At 40.9% G+C, this 20,953-nt stretch overlaps 1 protein-coding gene across 1 annotated transcript in view; it reads left to right on the top strand.

The window, feature by feature from the left end:
• The window catches only part of gpia (glucose-6-phosphate isomerase a), a 61,470-nt gene extending 41,046 nt beyond the window's left edge, over positions 1-20,424 (top strand). The window contains 8 exon segments of the mRNA XM_034175989.1: positions 5,175-5,304; positions 6,936-7,012; positions 12,082-12,089; positions 12,778-12,814; positions 12,816-12,908; positions 17,871-17,946; positions 19,945-20,011; positions 20,136-20,424. Of these exon segments, the coding sequence (XP_034031880.1) occupies positions 5,175-5,304; positions 6,936-7,012; positions 12,082-12,089; positions 12,778-12,814; positions 12,816-12,908; positions 17,871-17,946; positions 19,945-20,011; positions 20,136-20,259 (612 nt within the window). The 3' untranslated portion in view covers positions 20,260-20,424.
• Positions 20,425-20,953: the final 529 nt, after the last annotated feature.

The raw sequence follows: 20,953 nt of genomic DNA, 5'->3' as shown, positions 1-20,953 counted from the left end.
TAATAACATTTACATTTACTCTGATGGACTACCCAGCAGTGCGGAATAAGTTTCATTACATAGAAGTCTTTCAGAAAGCGCTGTAAACTAGGTTTAAGGATATGATTCCTTCTTTATGTTCTCCAATGCCATATACCAACACAGGGCAGAGTAGCTACCTAAACTCTGTGAGTGAGATAGAGTATCTCGTCAATAGTTTTATATCCTCATTGAGGACAACTTTGGATGCTGTAGCTCCTCTGAAAAAGAGAGCCTTAAATTAGAAGTGCCTGACTCCGTGGTATAACTCACAAACTCGCAGCTTAAAGCAGATAACCCGTAAATTGGAGAGGAAATGGCGTCTCACTAATTTAGAAGATCTTCACTTAGCCTGGAAAAAGAGTCTGTTGCTCTATAAAAAAAAGTCCTCCGTAAAGCTAGGACATCTTACTACTCATCACTAATTGAAGAAAATAAGAACAACCCCAGGTTTCTTTTCAGCACTGTAGCCAGGCCTGACAGAGTCAGAGCTCTATTAAGCCGAGTATTCCTTTAACTTTAACTAGTAATGACTTCATGACTTTCTTTGCTAATAAATTTTAACTATTAGAGAAAAAATTACTCATAACCATCCCAAAGGACATATCGTTCTCTTTGGCTGCTTTCAGTGATGCCGGTATTTGGTTAGACTCTTTCTCTCCGATTGTTCTGTCTGAGTTATTTTCATTAGTTTCTTCATCCAAACCATCAACATGTCTATTAGACCCGATTCCTACCAGGCTGCTCAAGGAAGCCCTACCATCAATTAATGCTTCGATCTTAAATATGATCAATCTATCTTTATTAGTTGGCTATGTACCACAGGCTTTTAAGGTGGCAGTAATTAAACCATTACTTAAAAAGCCATCACTTGACCCAGCTATCTTAGCTAATTATAGGCCAATCTCCAACCTTCCTTTTCTCTCAAAATTCTTGAAAGGGTAGTTGTAAAACAGCTAACTGATCATCTGCAGAGGAACGGCCTATTTGAGTCAGGGTTTAGAATTCATCATAGTACAGAAACAGCATTAGTGAAGGTTACAAATGATCTTATGGCCTCAGTGGACTCATCTCTGTGCTTGTTCTGTTAGACCTCAGTGCTGCTTTTGATACTGTTGACCATAAAATTTTATTACAGAGATTAGAGTATGCCGTAGGTATTAAAGGCACTGTGCTGCGGTGGTTTGAATCATATTTATCTAATAGATTACAATTTGTTCATGTAAATGGGAAATCTTCATCACAGACTAAGGTTAATTATGGAGTTCCACAAGGTTCTGTGCTAGGACCAATTTTATTCACTTTATACATGCTTCCATTAGGCAGTATTATTAGACAGCATTGCTTAAATTTTCATTGTTACACAGATGATACTCAGCTTTATCTATGCATGAAGCCAGAGGACACACACCAATTAGCTAAACTGCAGGATTGTCTTACAGACATAAAGACATGGATGACCTCTAATTTTCCTGCTTTTAAAACTCAGATAAAACTGAAGTTATTGTACTTGGCCCCACAAATCTTAGAAACATGGTGTCTAACCAGATCCTTTCTCTGGATGGCAATTACCCTGACCTCTAGTAATACTGAGAATCTTGGAGTCATTTTTGATCAGGATATGTCCTTCAATGCGCATATTAAACACATTAGAGACTGCTTTTTTGCATTTGCGCAATATCTTAAATTAGAAGGTCCTGTCTGAGTGATGCTGAAAAACTAATTCCATGCATTTATTTCCTCTAGCTGACTATTGTAATTCATTATTATCAGGTTGTCCTAAAAGTTCCCTGAAAAGCCTTCAGTTAATTCAAAAATGCTGGCAGCTAGAGTACTGACAGGGACTAAAAGGAGAGAGCATATTTCACCCATATTGGCTTCTCTTCATTGGCTTCCTGTTAATTCTAGAATAGAATTTAAAAATTCTTCTTCTTACTTATAAGGTTTTGAATAATCAGGTCCTATGTTATCTTAGGGATCTCATATACCATATCACCCCAATAGAGCGCTTCGCTCTGACTGCAGGCTTACTTGTATTTCCTAGGGTTGTAAGAGTAGATGGGAGGCAGAGCCTTCAGCTTTCAGGCTCCTCTCCTTTGGAACCAGCTCCCAATTCGGATCAGGGAGACAGACACCCTCTCTACTTTTAAGATTAGGCTTAAAACTTTCCTTTTTGCTAAAGCTTATTAGTTGGCTATGTACCACAGGCTTTTAAGGTGGCAGTAATTAAACCATTACTTAAAAAGCCATCACTTGACCCAGCTATCTTAGCTAATTATAGGCCAATCTCCAACCTTCCTTTTCTCTCAAAAATTCTTGAAAGGGTAGTTGTAAAACAGCTAACTGATCATCTGCAGAGGAATGGTCTATTTGAAGAGTTTCAGTCAGGTTTTAGAATTCATCTGCAAAGGAATGGTCTATTTGAAGAGTTTCAGTCAGGTTTTAGAATTCATCATAGTACAGAAACAGCATTAGTGAATGTTACAAATGATCTTCTTATGGCCTCAGACAGTGGACTCATCTCTGTGCTTGTTCTGTTAGACCTCAGTGCTGCTTTTGATACTGTTGACCATAAAATTTTATTACAGAGATTAGAGCATGCCATAGGTATTAAAGGCACTGCGCTGCGGTGGTTTGAATCTAATAGATTACAATTTGTTTATGTAAATGGGGAAACGTCTTCACAGACTAAGGTTAATTATGGAGTTCCACAAGGTTCTGTGCTAGGACCAATTTTATTCACTTTATACATGCTTCCCTTAGGCAGTATTATTAGACGGCATTGCTTAAATTTTCATTGTTACGCAGATGATACCCAGCTTTATCTATCCATGAAGCCAGAGGACACACACCAATTAGCTAAACTGCAGGATTGTCTTACAGACATAGACATGGATGACCTCTAATTTCCTGCTTTTAAACTCAGATAAAACTGACATTATTGTACTTGGCTCCACAAATCTTAGAAACATGATGTCTAACCAGATCCTTACTCTGGATGGCATTACCCTGACCTCTAGTAATACTGTGAGAAATCTTGGAGTCATTTTTGATCGGGATATGTCATTCAATGCGCATATTAAATAAATATGTAGGATTGCTTTTTTGCATTTGTGCAATATCTCTAAAATTAGAAAGGTCTTGTCTCAAAGTGATGCTGAAAAACTAATTCATGCATTTATTTCCTCTAGGCTGTACTATTGTAATTCATTATTATCAGGTTGTCCTAAAAGTTCCCTGAAAAGCCTTCAGTTAATTCAGAATGCTGCAGCTAGAGTACTAACGGGGACTAGAAGGAGAGAGCATATCTCACCCATATTGGCCTCTCTTCATTGGCTTCCTGTTAATTCTAGAATAGAATTTAAAATTCTTCTTCTTACTTATAAGGTTTTGAATAATCAGGTCCCATCTTATCTTAGGGACCTCATAGTACCATATCACCCCAATAGAGTGCTTCGCTCTGACTGCAGGCTTACTTGTAGTTCCTAGGTTTGTAAGAGTAGAATGGGAGGCAGAGCCTTCAGCTTTCAGGCTCCTCTCCTGTGGAACCAGCTCCCAATTCAGATCAGGGAGACAGACACCCTCTCTACTTTTAAGATTAGGCTTAAAACTTTCCTTTTTGCTAAAGCTTATAGTTAGGGCTGGATCAGGTGACCCTGAACCATCCCTTAGTTATGCTGCTATAGACTTAGACTGCTGGGGGGTTCCCATGATGCACTAAGTGTTTCTTTCTCTTTTTGCTCTGTATGCACCACTCTGCATTTAATCATTAGTGATTGATCTCTGCTCCCCTCCACAGCATGTCTTTTTCCTGGTTCTCTCCGTCAGCCCCAACCAGTCCCAGCAGAAGACTGCCCCTCCCTGAGCCTGGTTCTGCTGGAGGTTTCTTCCTGTTAAAAGGGAGTTTTTCCTTGCTACTGTCGCCAAGTGCTTGCTCACAGGGGGTCGTTTTGACCATTGGGGTTTTCTGTAATTATTGTATGGCTTTGCCTTACAATATAAAGCGCCTTGGGGCAACTGTTTGTTGTGATTTGGTGCTATATAAATAAAATTCATTTGATTTGTTCTAGTATATGTTTTTAAATAATAAAGTGCTTCTTTTATTTTAAGGGAAAAAAGAAGCACTTTATAGCATTTAAATGTTTTATTTATTTCCCCATACTAACATACACCTGATTAGGGTCTCGATTTTGATGGCGGATGCAAAAACTAGTTGCAGTGAGGGTGAAAGGTCCATTTAGGTGAATCCAACACACTTTGCTATTTAAGTAGTGAGAGATACTGGCACAAAGGGTTTGGATTATTATATTTTGAACATGATATCAACCAATCAGAGTGGCACCTGTGCTTCTCTTTAAACTCGAGTAATTGAGGTACACAGTATTGTGACATAGAGGAAGTGCATGCAAGTGTAAGGTTTCCCAGCATGTTGGAGGATTAGTGCAGACAGTTTCCATCATAGCTCCCTGAAGTGGAAACGAGAAAACACACTTGTGCTGGGGCATGCACTGCTTTGGGTGGGGTGCTAGACAGGGCCAGAAGTCTTTCAAACTCAGTTTTCCCAACTGCACACAATTCATGTTACAAACTGTGTTAATTTCAATGTAAAGTTATTTGAAAGTGATAGTTTAAAAAAGATGCATCTCATTTTCATTCATTGTTGGATTTTCAGTGGGTCAAATACATATGCCACTTTTACTGCCTTTGTGGAAGATTCCATAAATTAATGTAATTATTGTAATAGGTGTAAAATTGGGGATTCCCACAATTTCGTTTCTTCTTTCAGCACCACCTCCAAAAGAGTCAAGGTACCATGAGCAACTGTGCAATCAAAATTATTTTTGGGACCATAAATAATTTTGTATCATTGAAGAAAGGGCAAAAATTAAAAATTAATCCCACTGAACCCCAGGATCAGACAGAGGAACTGATGAAGTTGAAGGTATAAGGTAGAAATGTAATTCATTCTTTTCTCCTCCAAGTTTAGTTTCATCAGATGCATAAAATCAGTGGGCAAACACTTTCTGACAGTGGTCTGGGTGGGTGGGAAAGCCGTTTTGATGGATGGGTCTAGAATATGTTCTTTTTGTGACTGTGTTTGCACTTTTATTTATTTTGTTTGTCCATAACTGTGACTGGTAAATACATGTGACCAGGGAGACATGGAGTCCAACGGGAAGTACATCACCAAAGATGGCAGCCGTGTGAACTACCACACCGGTCCAATTGTGTGGGGTGAGCCTGGAACCAATGGTCAGCATGCGTTTTATCAGCTCATCCATCAAGGTACTACATCAGTCCCTGTACTTTCACATTTCCGTCTTCCTTGTTACCCAGCTCTTTAATTTATTTTCAAATCTACAGACTCTTGTGGGGCACATCTATATTGTAATAACCAAGTAGCCTCTGTGTGGGTGCGTGTGTATGGCTTCTATCACAGAGAAACTGGGGAGAGCCGATTTGGTATTCTTATGTGTTTTGGGTCAAGGATGAACTTGCAAAAACAGAGTTGATAGGACTAATATTTTTGGAGAAATTGGCTATATTAACTAACAACAATGAGCAATGGATGTTGTACTGCAATGCATCATGGGAGTTTGGGGTTTTAAATGTTCTTATTGTGGTTCATGTTAGTTTCGCAGTGTTCGTGTTGATTTGTGTTTTGTAGTTGGTTTAGTCAGTTTAATTGTCAAGTTGCCATTACCATGAGTGAGAAAGGGTAATACATTTGATGTCTTTGCCACCATCTCTGTTTGTGAGTGTTTAAAAATAATAGCGTGCATGTAGTTTTGACTGCGGACAAACTCTGCAGGGCTGACATTTATAATTTGGTATGCTTATGTATTTTGGGTCAAGGTGAATGCCGCCAAAACAGAATGTTGATAGGAGTAATATTTTTGGAGAAACTATAGATATTAGCCAACGATGAACAATGGGCATAGATATTTACATTCTGGACTCACGCCATTCCAGCAGGGGGCGGTAAATCATCTTTATATTAAAAGTGTGCGTGTGTGACTTTAGTTAGTACATAATAACCAATAGAGCGCTTCGCTCTCAGACTGCAGGCTTACTTGTAGTTCCTAGGGTTTGTAAGAGTAGAATGGGAGGCAGAGCCTTCAGCTTTCAGGCTCCTCTCCTGTGGAACCAGCTCCCAATTCAGATCAGGGAGACAGACACCCTCTCTACTTTTAAGATTAGGCTTAAAACTTTCCTTTTTGCTAAGCTTATAGTTAGGGCTGGATCAGGTGACCCTGAACCATCCCTTAGTTATGCTGCTATAGACGTAGACTGCTGGGGGGTTCCCATGATGCACTGTTTCTTTCTCTTTTTGCTCTGTATGCACCACTCTGCATTTAATCATTAGTGATTGATCTCTGCTCCCCTCCACAGCATGTCTTTTTCCTGGTTCTCTCCCTCAGCCCCAACCAGTCCCAGCAGAAGACTGCCCCTCCCTGAGCCTGGTTCTGCTGGAGGTTTCTTCCTGTTAAAAGGGAGTTTTTCCTTGCTACTGTCGCCAAGTGCTTGCTCACAGGGGGTCGTTTTGACCATTATTTCATAAATACTACCCAGTCTCTTTCAATGCTGGACTCGGTTTCTGATAGTTTTTGCATGCATGTTTTAAGTTTGATGTGATGTCATGACATCAAACTTTGGATGCAGCAACATGAAAACTGCTACATGTAGACCTTCATTTTTCCACACAGAAAATTGATCAGGAACTGATAAGGACTGAGCGACACAATTATCAATTATCCCCAACAGTAAAATCTTATCAATTCCCATCTGTAATTTTTAACACACTTTAGCAGAAATTCTACTGCATGATGGCAGCCCTCACAATAAGGGGGAGTGAGTTTCCATAATGTGAGAATTTATTTTTAAGTAACCAGTGATATTGGTCTTTGCTTCGCCAGGCACTCGAATGATTCCTGCTGATTTCCTCGTTCCTGCTCAGTCACAGCATCCAATCAGGGACAACCTTCACCACAAGGTAACGACACCCACTGTCACTCTGGACCTGAGCACACTGTGTGTAGTAACACTGCTGCTTTTACTCTGGAATGAACACTCTGTGTACGTTGGAGATCTGCAAAGGATCTGCACTCATTCATCCTTTCACATTTATTGATTGCTCATAAACATATTCAAATTAAATGGATTGTTTTATTGCCATGTCGGCACACAGCTAATAGGAATTTGCCTTTACAGTTTACGCCTCATGTTGGCGTTGCTGTCCTCCATACTCGCATCAAATACTGACATATTCAGTATTCGCATTAAACAATACTGTTGCTCCACATCACAAACACATTGGAGATGTTGGACCTCTCCAGGGTTCCAGTGCCAGGGTTCTTCTGGCCAATTCTTCAGTCTACTGTGAACAAGTAAATGTTGCAATCACACAGGCCTTGAAACAGCTGAGGGTGGGAAAACTCCAGGTATCTGTGTTATTGAGGCTGATGCTGTTCTCCTGGCATTGCAGACCCTCTTTGTTTTGATTTGAAGACCAATATGATCCCTACAGATGGGAAGAAACTACTTGCTGTCCCAGTCTGAAAAGGAAAGGTGATGGCATGGTTTACAGCAACTACAGTATTCCAGGTGTGACACTGCTCTCTGTGCCCGGGAAGGTGTTTGCAAGCTTTATTCCTAATAGGAATCAGTTCCAGCTACATGCTGCTGAGCGACCAGAACAATCTGGCTTCCACCCATGAAGTCGACCATTGATTGCATTTCTCACCCTGTGAGTACTCGTAGAACGCAAGTGTGAATATAGATAGTGCTTCATTGCAGCCTTCGTTGATTTGCTCAAAGCGCTGGATTCACTTGATCAGACTGCTCTCAGGGACATCCTGAGAATTCCCCAAGAAGTGCTGTCCAGTGTGTCCCCACCCACAATGAAATGACCACTGCAGGAGCACATGGTCAGACTTTCAGGTTGCTGCTTTAAAAATTTTTCAGTCTTCTCCTTGACAAACATTTGAAACTTAGTGCTTTAACAAATTACTAGAAGAACCGGTCTTGGCCTAGGTGAAGAGTACTTACCAGCTTTTAACCACTTTTATTTAAAAAAAAAAAAAAAGTGCACTCCTGGAATAAGTGCGTCAGTGTGGTTTCAGGCGAGAATTTAATTCCAGTACACAGTGTGCTCTTGAGCCTTATGAAAGTGCTGCATGCTGGTGCTAAAACTATCAAACTTGGGATTTCCATTTTATTTCACTTTGTTTTGTAATGAAGAATTAATGCCGTGATTATATAATAATATGGCTTGCTGTGCAGTGAATTGGCCTAATGGATCATCAGAGGCTGGTGATGCAGTTTTTTGTTGAGTGAGGTGTCTGTTTATGCACAGATAGCCAGAGTGCTAAGAGCGCCACCTGCTGCCTTCACTGTGGACACATGCACACGTACAGATGCAAAAGGCCGTTTGTGGTATAAATTACAGTAAATGTACAGAGCTGATTGTGGCAACCTGTTGGCACTGTTCACGAACTGCACAACAATGGGTGCACATGCATATTTCTGTTGTATCAGTAAAACTTAATAAATCACTTCAGTGTAATTGATTGCTCAGCCTCCTCCCAGAAACTCACCTTGGCTTATAGCATGGAGATTGTCTGTAAGGCTTCGACTATAACCAGCCTGTAGCCTGGTAGCTCCTGGTCGCATGCAGCCAGACATTGTTTTGCAGTATAAAGTTTAATTACTGTAAACAGAACTTGAGATTTCAACTTATACTGCACTGTACCGGGGTGCTGCATCGACAGTTGCATGCTGTTTCCAGTGCTCTCTGTAGTGCACAACAGTCCTATACTAACCCTAAGCGTGGGGGGAAGATCCCTCTCTTTCCATGGGAGGACGGGAGGTGAGCATTGAGATGTGTGGCCCTCTTGTCACCCTGTAGGACATGAGTACTGGGAGAAGTTTAAAACTTGTGTCCCTGAGGGATCATATCAAAATTGGAGACGGCTACAGACATTTAGCAATAACATATTCTTAGGTCTGTTTATTTAAATCATATGTACGAGGTCTGTGAGAAAAGTATCCGACCTTATTATTTTTTAAAAAAACCATATGGATTTGAATCACTTGTGATTACATCAGCCAAGCTTGAACCCTCGTGGGCATGCAAGAGTTTTTTTTCACGCCTGTCGGTGACGTCATTCGCCTGTCCAGCCCCCTCGTCAGAATTCCTTTGTCTGAGAAGTTGCTGAGATACTGGCGCTGTGCTTGATCAAAATTTTTTCAAAAACTGAGGCACATCCGAGTGGACACCATTCAAGAAATTCAGCTGGTTTTCGGTGAAAATTTTAAAGGCTGATGAGAGATTTTGGATTGTTTCTATCACTGTAAGGACTTCCCACGGAGCAGGACGTTGCACAGCGCTCCGAGGCGACGTCGTCATCCTGTTTCAAGCAGAAAACCTCCAAATTTAAACCTCTGTTGACCCAGGACGTCGTGAGAGAACAGAGTTTCAGAAGAGCTCGGGATCAGCAGTTTATCCGGACATTCCACTGTTAAAGGAGATTTTTTTTAATGAAAGACGTGCGGACGGATTGGCGGTGCGCCTGCCACAGAAAAAACACCTTCGTTGGAAGCCTTAAGGACAAGTTGGAACATGCCCTGCTGTTAAACAGTTTCTCAGATACTCACTCAACTGAAAGCCACCAAAAGCCACCTGGATTTTACAAATGGCTATAAACACAGAGGTGTTTCTCCTGTGGCGGGCGCGCCGAGGAGTGGGATCCCTTCCCATCCTTTCTGTGTGGAGTTTGCATGTTCTCCGTGTGTCTGTGGGTTTCGTCCGGGCACTCCGGTTTCCTCCCACAATCAAAACATGCTTATTTAGTGTCTGCTCCTTTCTCTGCCCCTGACCAAGGCAGTATCTCTACATCTGGAGTTCATCTGCATCTGAAGCTCAATTTTGAGCTTCATGGCAAAGGCTATGAATACTTACATACATACATGTGACTTGTGTTTTTTAATAAATTTACAAAAATCTCAACTGTTTATCATGTTGTCATTATGGGGTGTTGAGTAGAATTTAGAAGGGAAAAATGAATTTATTCCATTTTGGAATGTTTCTGTGTAGGCTCTTAGTTGTCCAGGTGGTTTCCATAGTAGAGAAGCTTGAATCTTCGACTGGACTGGGTTGCTTGACGCGAGGATGTTTCGCTTCAAATCGCAGAAGCTTCCTCAGCTAAAATTCTTACTCTGGTGGTCTGACTTCTGTCTTGACTCTGTAGAGAAGAATAATCAAGAAGTCACAAAAGCTGGAGTTTTAAACCTAACCAGACCCCTCCTACCGAGAGGCAGACTGCTATAGGCCACTGACTAAACAATAGCTCTAATTAGCACCTATTGTGCTCTAGTTAGCACCCTCCTAATGACAGGGCAGCTGTCCCTCCTTGATGGGACGGACCCTCTCCTGATGGCTCCCTTGACGACTCTGCTGATGACGTGAATGACTCATTACCATGAACAAAAGACTGAAACTGCTTTGACCTGAGTACCCCATTGTAAAGAGGGGATAAAGCGTGTCTCAGACCCCCTCCCCGGTTAAGGCTGGGTTTCAAACACTTCACAAAGAATGCCTCCTTGACCCCTCTCTCAAACCATTTCTTCTCTCTGGATAATATTTTAACTTCCTTGTCCTCAAACGTGTGGTTAGTGTCTTTAAGGTGGAGATGAACTGCAGACTGAGGTCCACTGGCGCCCTCTCTGCGGTGCTGGTATAGCCTTGGTATAGGATCCCTAGTTACAAACAGAGCAATGTAGTGTATTCTGTCAGATGTCAGGAAAACTGTAACGAACACTACATAGGTGAGACTAAGCAACCTTTACACAAAAGGCTATACCAGCACCGCAGAGAGGGCGCCAGTGGACCTCAGTCTGCAGTTCATCTCCACCTTAAAGACACTAACCATACGGTTAAGGACAAGGAAGTTAAAATATTAGCCAGAGAGAAGAAATGGTTTGAGAGAGGGGTCAAGGAGGCATTCTTTGTGAAACGTTTGAAACCCAGCCTTAAAACTTAATAAACTGTAACAAAAAACATGGAAAAAGTGTACCACTGTGAATACTTTCTGGCTGCACTGTATATACAGTTGTATGTAAAAGTTTGGGCACCCCTGATGATTTCCATGATTTACCTTAATAAATCATTGGTTGTTTGGATCAGCAATTTCAGTTAAATATATCATATAGCAGACAAACAGTGATATTTGAGAAGTGAAATGAAGTTTATAGGATTTACAGAAAGTGTGCAATAATTCTTTAAACAAAATTAGGCAGGTGCATAAATTTGGGCACCCCAACAGGAAAAAATTAGTAGATCCTCCTTTTGCAGAAACAGCCTCTAATGCTTCCTATCACTTCCAGTGAGAGTCTGGATTCTGGTTGAAGGTATTTTGGACCATTCTTTTACCAAACATCTCCAGTTCAGTCAGGTTTGTTGGTTTCTGAGCATGGACAGCCCGCTTAAAATCACACCACAGACTTTAAATAATATTCAGGTCTGGGACTGAGATGGCCATTCCAGAACATTGTACTTGTTCCTCTGCCTGAATGCCTTAATAGATTTTGAGCAGTGTTTAAGTTCATTGTCTTGTTGATAGATCCAGCCCCGGCGCAACTTCAGCTTTGTCACTGATTCATGAACATTGTTCTCAGAATCTGCTGATATTGACTGGAATCCATGTGACCCTCAGTGTTTAACAAGATTCCCAGTACCTGCATTGGCCACACAGCCACACAGCATGATGGAACCACCTCCAAATTTTACTGTAGGTAGTAGCAGTGTTTTTCCTTGGAATGCTGTGTTCTTTGTTCAGCCATGCATACCGCCCCTTATTATGTCCAAATAACTCAATTTTAGTTGCATCAGTCCACAGCACCTTGTTCCAAAATGAAGCTGGCTTGTCCAAATGTGCTTAGCATACCTCAAGCAACTCTGTTTGTGGCGTGTACACAGAAAAGGCTTCCTCTGCATTACAGCGTCTCCTTGTGCAAAGTGCAGTGTATAGTTGAATGATGCACAGAGACACTACCTGCAGCAAGATCATGTTGTAGGTCTTTGCAGCAGGTCTGTGGGTTGACTGTGACTGTTCTCACCATGCTTCGCTTCAGCTTGAAGATTTTTCTTGGCCTGCCACTTCGGGCCTTAACTAGTACTGCGCCTGTGCTCTTCATTTCCTCACAGTGGAAACTGACAGTGAAGTCTCTGAGATAGCTTTTTGTATACTTCCCCTACCATGGTGTTGAACAATCTTGTTTTCAGGTAATTTGAGTTGTTTAGAGGCTCCTATGTTGCCACTCATTAGAACAGATTGCAAAAGACAGGAAACATTTGCAAATGGCCACCTTAAATACCCTTTCTCATGATTGGATTCACCTCTGTAAGGAGGTCAAGGGTCAGTGAGCTTACAAACCAATTTTGGTGTTCCAAATAATTAGTGCTAAATGTACTTAAATCAATAAAATGACAAGGGCGCCCAAATTTCTGCACCTTCCTAATTTTGTTTAAATAATTATTGCACACTTTCTGTAAATCCAATAAACCTTCATTCACTTCTCAAATATCAGTGTGTTTTCTGCTATATGATATATTAACTAAATTGCTGATCAGACAACCAATGATTTATAAAGGAAAATAATGGGAAATCATCAGGGGTGCCCAAACCTTTACATACCACTGTAAATATCAATAACATTTGTCTGTCTGTTTTGAAGCTGAGGGTTTTGTGTCTGATCCAGATCCTGGTGGGCTAACTTTCTGGCCCAAACGGAAGCCCCTGATGAAGGGCAAAACTCCAGAAGAGGCTCGTAAAGAGCTGGAAGCCAGCGGCCTGGAAGGAGACGCTTTGGAGAAGCTGCTCCCTCATAAAGTGAGATTATGAAATTGTCCTGAATTCTTGCTTTACTTCACTTAGGCATCAGGTTAAGTTTCACAACAGAAGTTTCAGTTCTAGCCAGTAAAATGTTTTTTACAAAAACAGTCCTGTTCTGGGTGAGCAAATCAAACTATCCTTATATTTCAGTCATTACGAGGTCTGTCAATAAAGTAACGGTCCTTTTTATTTTTTTCAAAAACTTGAACCCTCGTGCGCATGCGTGAGTTTTTTTTGAGTTGTTACGCCAAGACAGAGAACGGTGGAAGGGGGGGGGGGGGGGGGGGGGGAAGGCTCTGCTCCGCTGATCTGATGGTGCAACTCTGGCACAAAGGGCTGGAGAGGGACTTTCTTCTTCACTAAAACAGGTAAGACCTTATATTTACACTGTGTGAATTGACACTGCATGAGGAGCGCAGCTTTCGGGTTGACGTTCGTATTTCGACTTATGAAAAAGCCTGTAAAAATCCATAAATTAGCCGCATTATTGTAAAAGCCGCAGTGTTCAAAGCGTGGCACCTATAGTCCGGAAATTACGGTATACACTAAGATTACTTGAAATTAACTATTGTACATGTTGACTTTGATGAGTCTGACCCCTTTGAAAAGTGACCAAGTTACATGTATTTGTATTGAGCTCGGCAATGTTTTCACCGAGCAAAACCGCCCCTCGAGGTTAAATGTCCGGCTGACCAACCTCGAGAATACACACAGTCTGTTCCAAATTACAACATGAAGAAAAATTAATCAATTTATTAATTTACAGGAAGTAAGAAAAAGGAACATTAAGCTGTTCAAAAGTAAATAGTCTGCATTTTCTTTCTGTGACCTTATTTCACCCTGACAGGTGGCTTTTGTTTACGGACAAAGGCAGCAAATGTTATACATGCTGGTTGTTTCCCTCTGAAAATCTGAGTGAAATGGGTCGCTCCAGATGTTGTTCAGTAGAACATGATACTTCCAGAAAATGACAGGCTGCTCAGCTAACATGATCTCAAATGCTTTAAAATGGCAACAAATCCAGAAAGACATGGAAAAAAAAAAAAGGAAAACCGCCACTCAAATGGATCAAAGAATGGAAAAGACTCAGCCAGTGATCAAAGAAGGTCTAAAGTTACCTGTGAGTACTGTAACAAGAAGACACTTATGTAAAACCCACTGTTTTTTTGGGGGGGGGGCACTGTGGTTATAATCTGCCAAGTAACACATGGAGTGGCCCAACAAGAAATAGCACAACATTATGTGGATAGATTGTTCTTTTTTGGGTCGAGGGGCCGCAAACATTTGTCAGACGACCCCCAAAAGACTGATTCAAGCCACAGTACACTGTGAAGACAGTGAAGCATGAACATTAGGGTGGCCCTTATTTTTGAAGCATTGAAAAACTCTTGCTCTGACCCTCTCAAATGTTTCCAAATAATAAAAGAAAAATTCTGGTAAAATATGAGGGCATTTTAACCATTTTAACAGGTTGCTCAGTGTCCCGCTAATCAGTGCTATAATACTGATATATAGACGCAATAGTCACACTATACATACAATATTTGAAAAGTGCTATTTGTCTCTTCAGTGTTCATATCTCATGTAGGGCATTGTAGGCCTACTTTTTTGATGATATCTACTACATATATTGGGTCTTGACTCAAACACAGAGAATGAATACAAAGAAAACTAAACATCAAAGGTCATACCTGCTATCGCCTGAAACAGATATTACAGGTGCAAAGTTGCCTTCTAAGAAGCAGGTTTTAGGATACTTTCTCTACTGCCATAGTGAAAACAAATGTCCATTAAGAGAAGCTGCAACTAATACTGTTGAGAAAGTAGACATTTTGGAAGAAAGCAAGAATTCCTGTTCGGCACAAACAAGAAATGATTAAAAAAAGTAGAAAATCTTTACCATACTTGGCAGGCTTTAAAGAAGAATGCATATAGAAGATCTGCAAAACAAGTTGAAAATGAGATAGCATTCACTGAAGATTTTGAAGGTCTTTTTGATGAGGCTCATCAAGATGCATTAAACATGAACATCCGTCAAGATAAAGACTTCTTGATTGCCCGAAAAGAAAAGGGACGTAGAGGTTGCATGACTTCACTGGAAAAGGTGTTGGAGAAAAAAGAGAATATGCAAAGAGAGAAACTGGATAGAGAGGAGAAGAGGAAGTCTAAAGCAGCTTAAATTTTAAAAAAAATGACTGAAACAGTGAGCCTGGATGATAGCACCACATCTCAGTCTGGCACAGAATCAGAAACTGAGCAGACAGAACCAGTGGCTGGGTGCAGCTCATATGAACCAAAAGCTAAAAGGGGTCATAAGCAGTTCGTCTCTTCTGAACTTGCAGTGTGTCTGACCAAACAGGTTTGTCGGACAGGAAAGCTATGGTGGTTGTGCCTGAAACTGCAAAAGCCTGGGATGCAACCTTGAAGACTATGCTTTAAATCGTAGCACAATACAGAGACAGCGAAAACAAATCCGCAAAGATGAAGCAGCCCGTATCCAGGACAACTTTGACCCAGATGTTCCACTAGTTGTTCACTGGGATGGCAAACTTCTAGAAGACCTCACAGGAGCTGAAAAGGTAGATCAATTGCCAGTCCTTGGTGACAGGAATTGGTGTCTCTCAGTTGCTGGCTGTTCCGAAACTTGCAAACAGTAGTGGAAAGGCTCAGCTGAAGCTGTTATCGATACACTAAAATCATGGAACATAGAGCAGCAAGTTTGTGGCATGTTTTGACACAAGAGGTTCTAACACAGGGCGGAAAAATGGGGCCTGTGTTCTGGTGGAGCATCTCTTAGGCAGGGAGCTACTGCATTTTGCATGTCGCCATCATATAATGGAGTTGATAGCAGCTGCAGCATTCACTACATGCTTTGGGCCAAGTTCTGCTCCAGAAGTTGCAATATTTAAGTGATTCAAAGCACACTGGAGTGACATTGACAAAACTTCCTATCAAGATGCAACCACTGATCCTTACACTGCAGAATGTGTTAAAGAATTCAAAAAGGACAGAGACATTCATTACAGAACAACAGCAACTGTTTCATGCGAGGGATGACTACAAGGAGCTGTTAGAGTTGGTGTTAGTCTACATTGGAGCAACTGCCACACAGTCACCGAGATTTCTTGCACCTGGTGCAGTTCGTCATGCAGGGTGGATGGCCAAGGTCCTGTACACCTTCAAAATCTGGTTGTTTCAAGCACAGTTTCAGCTTACAAAACAAGAAGAAAAAGCTCTTCGTGACCTCTGTCTCTTCTTCTCAAAGCTGTATATAAGGGCATGGTTCACCTGCCCTGATGCTGTTAGTGCACCAAGACATGACCTCTCCTTTCTCCAAGCACTGCTAAACTATGGAGATATCAACAAACCCATTTCTGACTCCACATCCAAGAAGCTGTCAAAGCATCTCTAGTATCTGTCAGAGCATCTAGTTGGGTTAGCGCTATTTGACATGGAGGTACCAAATGACACAAAGGCCCTAATGGTTGCTGCCATGAATGAAGTTCAGAGTGACAACACTAATAATCATCAAGCAGTTATTGATCTCCACACTGTTCCTAACGTGCCTTCAAGACTTCACAACCAAAAGCACAGTCAAACTTCTAGAAGCCTTGAACATTTCAAAAGAGTTCCTTAGTAGTCCACCATCTATATGGCAAGAAAGAGACGACTTCCAGGATGGTGCCAGAAAAGCTTCTGCTCTTTCGATTGTGAATGATCATGCAGAAAGAGCAGTAGCCTTGGTGCAAGATTTCAACAAATCAACAAAGAATGAAGAGTAGCTGCAGTATCTGCTTCAAGTGGTAGCTGATCATCAGAAGCAATATCCAAATGCTTTGAAGACTACACTAATGAAGACTTGAACTTTGCTATAAGTGCACATTATGTATGAACAAAGTACATACGAGTATATTTGACAAGTTTACCATTACTTGATGTATTAACAGACTAAATGTGATTTCTTACTTAGTAAATTTAAATAAAATATGAATCATAATTCTTGTCTATTGATTTTTGTTTTCTAGAACTATTGGGTTATTCGTTGTTATGTTCCAGGCCTTTGAGCAACCTGTACAATTTGTTCAAATTAAATATTTTTGTGGAATTATTTTCTAGGTAAATAGAAACTTTCTAGAGGGTCAGAGTAACACAATTCAAACTTTTAATATTTCGTTATATAGTAAGGGCCACCCTAATGAACATGATATGGTGTCGGGCCTATTTATCACATACCAGGAATTGTGGATCAGTTTGAATACATCGGAGTACTTGAAGCGGTCATGTTGCTTTATGCCAAAGAGGAAATGCCTTTCAAATGGGTGCTTCAACAAGACAACAACCCAAAACACAACAGCAAGTGAGCAACATCTTGGTTCCAGACCAATAAGGTTAATGTTGTGGAGTGGTCAACCCAATCCTGGGACCTTGATGACATCAAAAATGCTATTTAAGGCAAAACCAAGAAATACAGCAGAATTGTGGAATGTAGTCCAATCATCCTGGGCTGGAATACCGGTTCACAGGTGTCAGAAGTCTGTCAACTCTGTGACACAGATGTGAAGTAGTTCTCAAACAGTGGTTATGACTAAATATTAATTCAGTGATTCACGGGTAAGATGAATCTTTTTTCAGTTTATACAGTAAATGTTTGCTTCTAATGGCCAGTTGACAACTATCATTGCCCCGAACGGTGAGATTTATGCACCAAGATTATCTGAAATGAACCATTGTACATTAAATTGATTTTATTGACGAGTCTGACCCCTTTCAAAAGTGACCAAATTACATGTATTTGTTAATTGGAGCTCTCTACCACTCAACATTCATCACATGTCCTGTTTTTTGTCTTTGGGACTTTTTTAAATGTGTATTTGGCTTTTTTTTTCTCCCTCCTTTAGATAAATAACATAATGAACACTGTCATAATAACTTCATTTTTTTCTGATTTGTCCATACAAGGTTTTCGAAGGAAATAAGCCAAGCAACTCCATAGTCTTCAAGAAGTTGACCCCGTTCATTTTGGGAGCTCTGATTGGTAAGTCACTGTTCAGGAACCTGCCCGAAAACATTCATGTCACAAATTCCACACCCTGTTACATAGCAAATAAACACCATCAACTTGTGCTATTGAGGTAAAAGGTTTAAGATGTCCATCAGAGCCAGAGCTTCTTGTTTTAATGTCATTTGGCAAACACAAAAATCTTCAAATTAAGTAAATTATTGTGCGTCTCATTCAGGTTGCACAGTGGCCACGCGTGTGCTGCTGCAGATGACAGTGATTCTGCTACAGTTTTCACCACTTGAATGCAGCGTAACTCAGAAGCTGCGGTGTGTAGACAATGGCCACGAGATGTCACTGTTTTATTTACCATTTGCATTAGGAATGGTGGTTGTCAAGTCAACATTCAAAGATTCCAAAAAGGTATAGTTTGGACTATCTATGACTGAATGTTATGGGGTAAAAATAGCAAGAATGGTGACAAAGGTCACTTTCAGTTTGTGCAAGGGTCAAAAGTTAAAGTTGCTCCAATATTTGTAAAATGTGAGGCAAATTATTGGTTGAGTTAATAAGGTTTTAAAAAGGAATAGTTTGCACCATTTGTCATGCTTAGTTGTCACGTTACAGGGTAATGTGTCACATGTCATAGAATCCGACATTGTTTGACATATACTTTGCAAACCAAGTGTTCAACACAGTCAAAACTATTCCACTTATTAATCCTGTTAGCTCAACCAATAATTTGCACCACCTTTGACCAAAATTGGAGCAAGTTTAACTTTTGCCTACTGTACAAACTGAAATTGACCTTTGTCACCATTCTTGCTATTTTTACCCCATAAATCCATAACATTCAGCCATAGATAGTCCAAACTATACCTTTTTGGAATCTTTATGATCAGACACATAATGTGGCATAGCTTTCAATATGATTGGAGCATTTTTAAATTTTCACCCCTACCTGGCCGCCATATTGGATTTTAAGTGGCCCGCACTTTTTTTCTCAAACACTGATTTATGAAGAACATTCATGCCAAATCTGATGCTTGTATCACCAAATGAAGGATTGTTTCAGTTATCTGCTGCACTACTGTTACTAAATACAAACTGTATACTCTGTGGTAAGTCTGACTGTGTAAGAAGTAGACTTTTGAGGGAAGCCACCAATGACAGATTTGGAAGAATTCCAGTCTTGTGAGCTCGTCATTGTGGAAAAACTGAATAGTGCAAGTTCTCTCTTCACAGTCAGTACGTCTTCAGTTGAGTGGAACAGAGAAGGTTTTCAGATCAAGCCTAGGTTTATGTCTGCCATGTTCCTTCTGGCAAACTGCAGTGCAGCTTTCACATTTTAAAGAAAATCCTTCTGTGTGATTCCACCACAGTCAAAAGTTGCATCATGCACAACTGGCTAATTCAGACACAGATGCCCATTTTGGTGGCTTCCCTCACCGATCTCCTTCTTGTATGATCATTCAGTTTTTGAGAACCACCTACTCCAGACAGATTTCCAATACTGTTTGTGTTTCTTATTGATTGACTTGAACATGTTCATGTATCCATCCCCCATCTTACTAAAGGAAAATTACCTGTTAAATTGATTGAGTGGATTGTAATAAGGGAGTGGTTACTTATTAACTCATAATTGTGTGTTTGATATGTCATTTAACTCACGTTAAAGCCAGCTGTTTTTATTTTGGGATTACAGAACAAATTTGTACTTTATCTGAGTGATTGTGTTGCAGTTATCGGCCTCCTCATGCCTTTAGGATTTGCTGTATTTCAGCTCGATGCTATTTGTTGTATTATTCATTGAAATTGGCCAAATAGTCTCAGATTATCATCCCTCACATGGATGTAGGCAGTGACGTGTGTGTGTGTGTGCTTAGTGTTAAGTATCGAGGGTGGTGTGTGTGTGTGTGTGTGTGTGTGTGTGTGTGTCGGTGTTCACAGTGCGGTGTGATGTGAGATTTTGGAGTGGCATCACTGGCGTGTGGATGTGTGCGTTGTCACTGACGTGTCGTCTTTCCTCCTCAGCCATGTATGAGCACAAGATATTTGTGCAGGGCGTCATTTGGAACATCAACAGCTACGATCAGTGGGGGTAAGTGGATCATTTTTACGTGTGATTTAGTGCAGAATCACATCGGGAGTGTGGAAACTGATCCTCCAGGTTGTGTGCCGCTTCGACTGTTGGCTTGGTGACTGTGCTCTTTTAACGGTCACAGCGTGGAGCTGGGAAAGCAGCTGGCCAAGAAGATTGAGCCAGAGCTGAAGGACGACTCTGAGGTCACCTCCCACGACTCCTCCACCAACGGCCTTATCAACTTCCTGAAGAAGAACTTTGCCTAGAACCTGTTGTGACCTTTGACTTGTCTGTGCTCGAGTCGTCCTCGTGTTGTCCCGTCACTGGCTAAATTACTCTGCACTTGTGTTCCTCTGAGCACTTCGTCGTCTCCTGTCTTCAGTGTTGATGTCATTGTTCATGTAGCGGTAATTAAAGGGAATTATCATGTGCTTGTTGTTGTGGTTTTTTTGTTTTTTAAAAGAATCATTATAATGTGCGCATACTGACTTTCAAAATAAAATAGTCACTTTATGGTGTGCTTAGTTTTCATAAAGGTCAGATGTTTACTGTCCCAGTTCAGATGAATCCAGACTCTGTTGAACTGAAGACTTAAATATTTATTACTCATTTCCGCGGCTTCTGATGAGCTGTTATTTTTCTCTTGGATCGTATCCTGACCCTGCCACGGGATTTTGTTCTCATGGTTCGCTTAAAAAGACTCATTGGTGTGCAGTCTCGCGTGCTGGTGAGTAAACTGTTTTAAACAGTGCGCAGCTCTGTGCACGACATGCAGTGTTTGTGCACTGTTCATGACTGGTTCATGCAAGTGGCATGACATTTATGCGTGCCAGAAATTTTGAACATTCAAAATTTTCTTTGCGCGCTGGCACGCAGCCTCACACGGTTGACCCCTTGGCACGCAGGATTGCATACAGTGTGGGGTTCAAACTGGTGAAAGTGTCAAGGCGGTGTTAAACT

The sequence above is a fragment of the Thalassophryne amazonica genome, chromosome 8 (genome assembly GCF_902500255.1).
Source record: "Thalassophryne amazonica chromosome 8, fThaAma1.1, whole genome shotgun sequence".
NCBI lineage: Eukaryota > Metazoa > Chordata > Actinopteri > Batrachoidiformes > Batrachoididae > Thalassophryne > Thalassophryne amazonica.
This window is presented reverse-complemented; position numbering and strand designations above follow the sequence as displayed.